The 721-nt window shown below is 39.4% G+C and overlaps 1 protein-coding gene across 1 annotated transcript; it reads right to left on the bottom strand.

Annotated features, from left to right (window-relative positions):
* Nucleotides 1-244: 244 nt before the first annotated feature.
* Nucleotides 245-631, bottom strand: LOC115236923 (glycine-rich cell wall structural protein-like). The gene has a single exon (XM_029809660.1). It carries the CDS (start codon nt 629-631, stop codon nt 245-247), a length of 387 nt encoding a protein of 128 aa, XP_029665520.1.
* Nucleotides 632-721: the final 90 nt, after the last annotated feature.

Raw genomic sequence — 721 nt, 5'->3', positions numbered from 1 at the left:
GTCCAAATTAATAAAAAGTGAACTTTATATAAAGATGAAAGTATGCATATATATCTTATTAATAATTTATTATTTACAAAATTGGTATTAAAGTTTGGTAATTTATCAATTATGTAATTATTGTATTTGTTCTTTTTATTATTCGAAAAAGAATGATATATATATACACAAATTTTGAAATTGTACTATGTACATATAATTTTCATTATACCGGTTTATTTTTAATTGCTAATAATATCATGTATTACTTTTTCGAATAATAAAAAAACGCCGGCATGCCGCCAACGCCAACAGGGTACATGCCGGCACCCCTGTCATCCGGATATGTGCCTGCAACGCCTGCATCATCCGGATACGTGCCTGCGCCGCCTGTGCCATCCGGATATGTGCCTGTGACATCCGGATACGTGCCTGCGCAGCCTGCACCATTCGGGTACATGCCCGCGACGCCTGCACCATTCGGATACATGCCCGCGACGCCTGCATCGTCCGGATACATGCCTGCGCCGCCTGTGCCATCCGGATATGTGCCTGTGCCATCCGGATATGTGCCTGCGCCACCCGGATATATGCCTTTACCATCTGGATATGTGCCTGCGCCATCCGCGCCATCCGCACCATCCGGATACATGCGTTTTTTTTAAAGTTCCTTTTTGATTAATTTTTTTTAATGATTTTATAATTTAGTTTTATTTTATTATTTTTTATTTTATGGTTTTAT

Source organism: Formica exsecta, unplaced genomic scaffold (genome assembly GCF_003651465.1).
Source record: "Formica exsecta isolate Colony F162 unplaced genomic scaffold, ASM365146v1 scaffold2646, whole genome shotgun sequence".
NCBI classification, from domain to species: Eukaryota; Metazoa; Arthropoda; class Insecta; order Hymenoptera; family Formicidae; genus Formica; species Formica exsecta.
The sequence above is the reverse complement of the archived record's forward strand: the minus strand, read 5'-3'. Positions and strand labels throughout refer to the sequence as shown.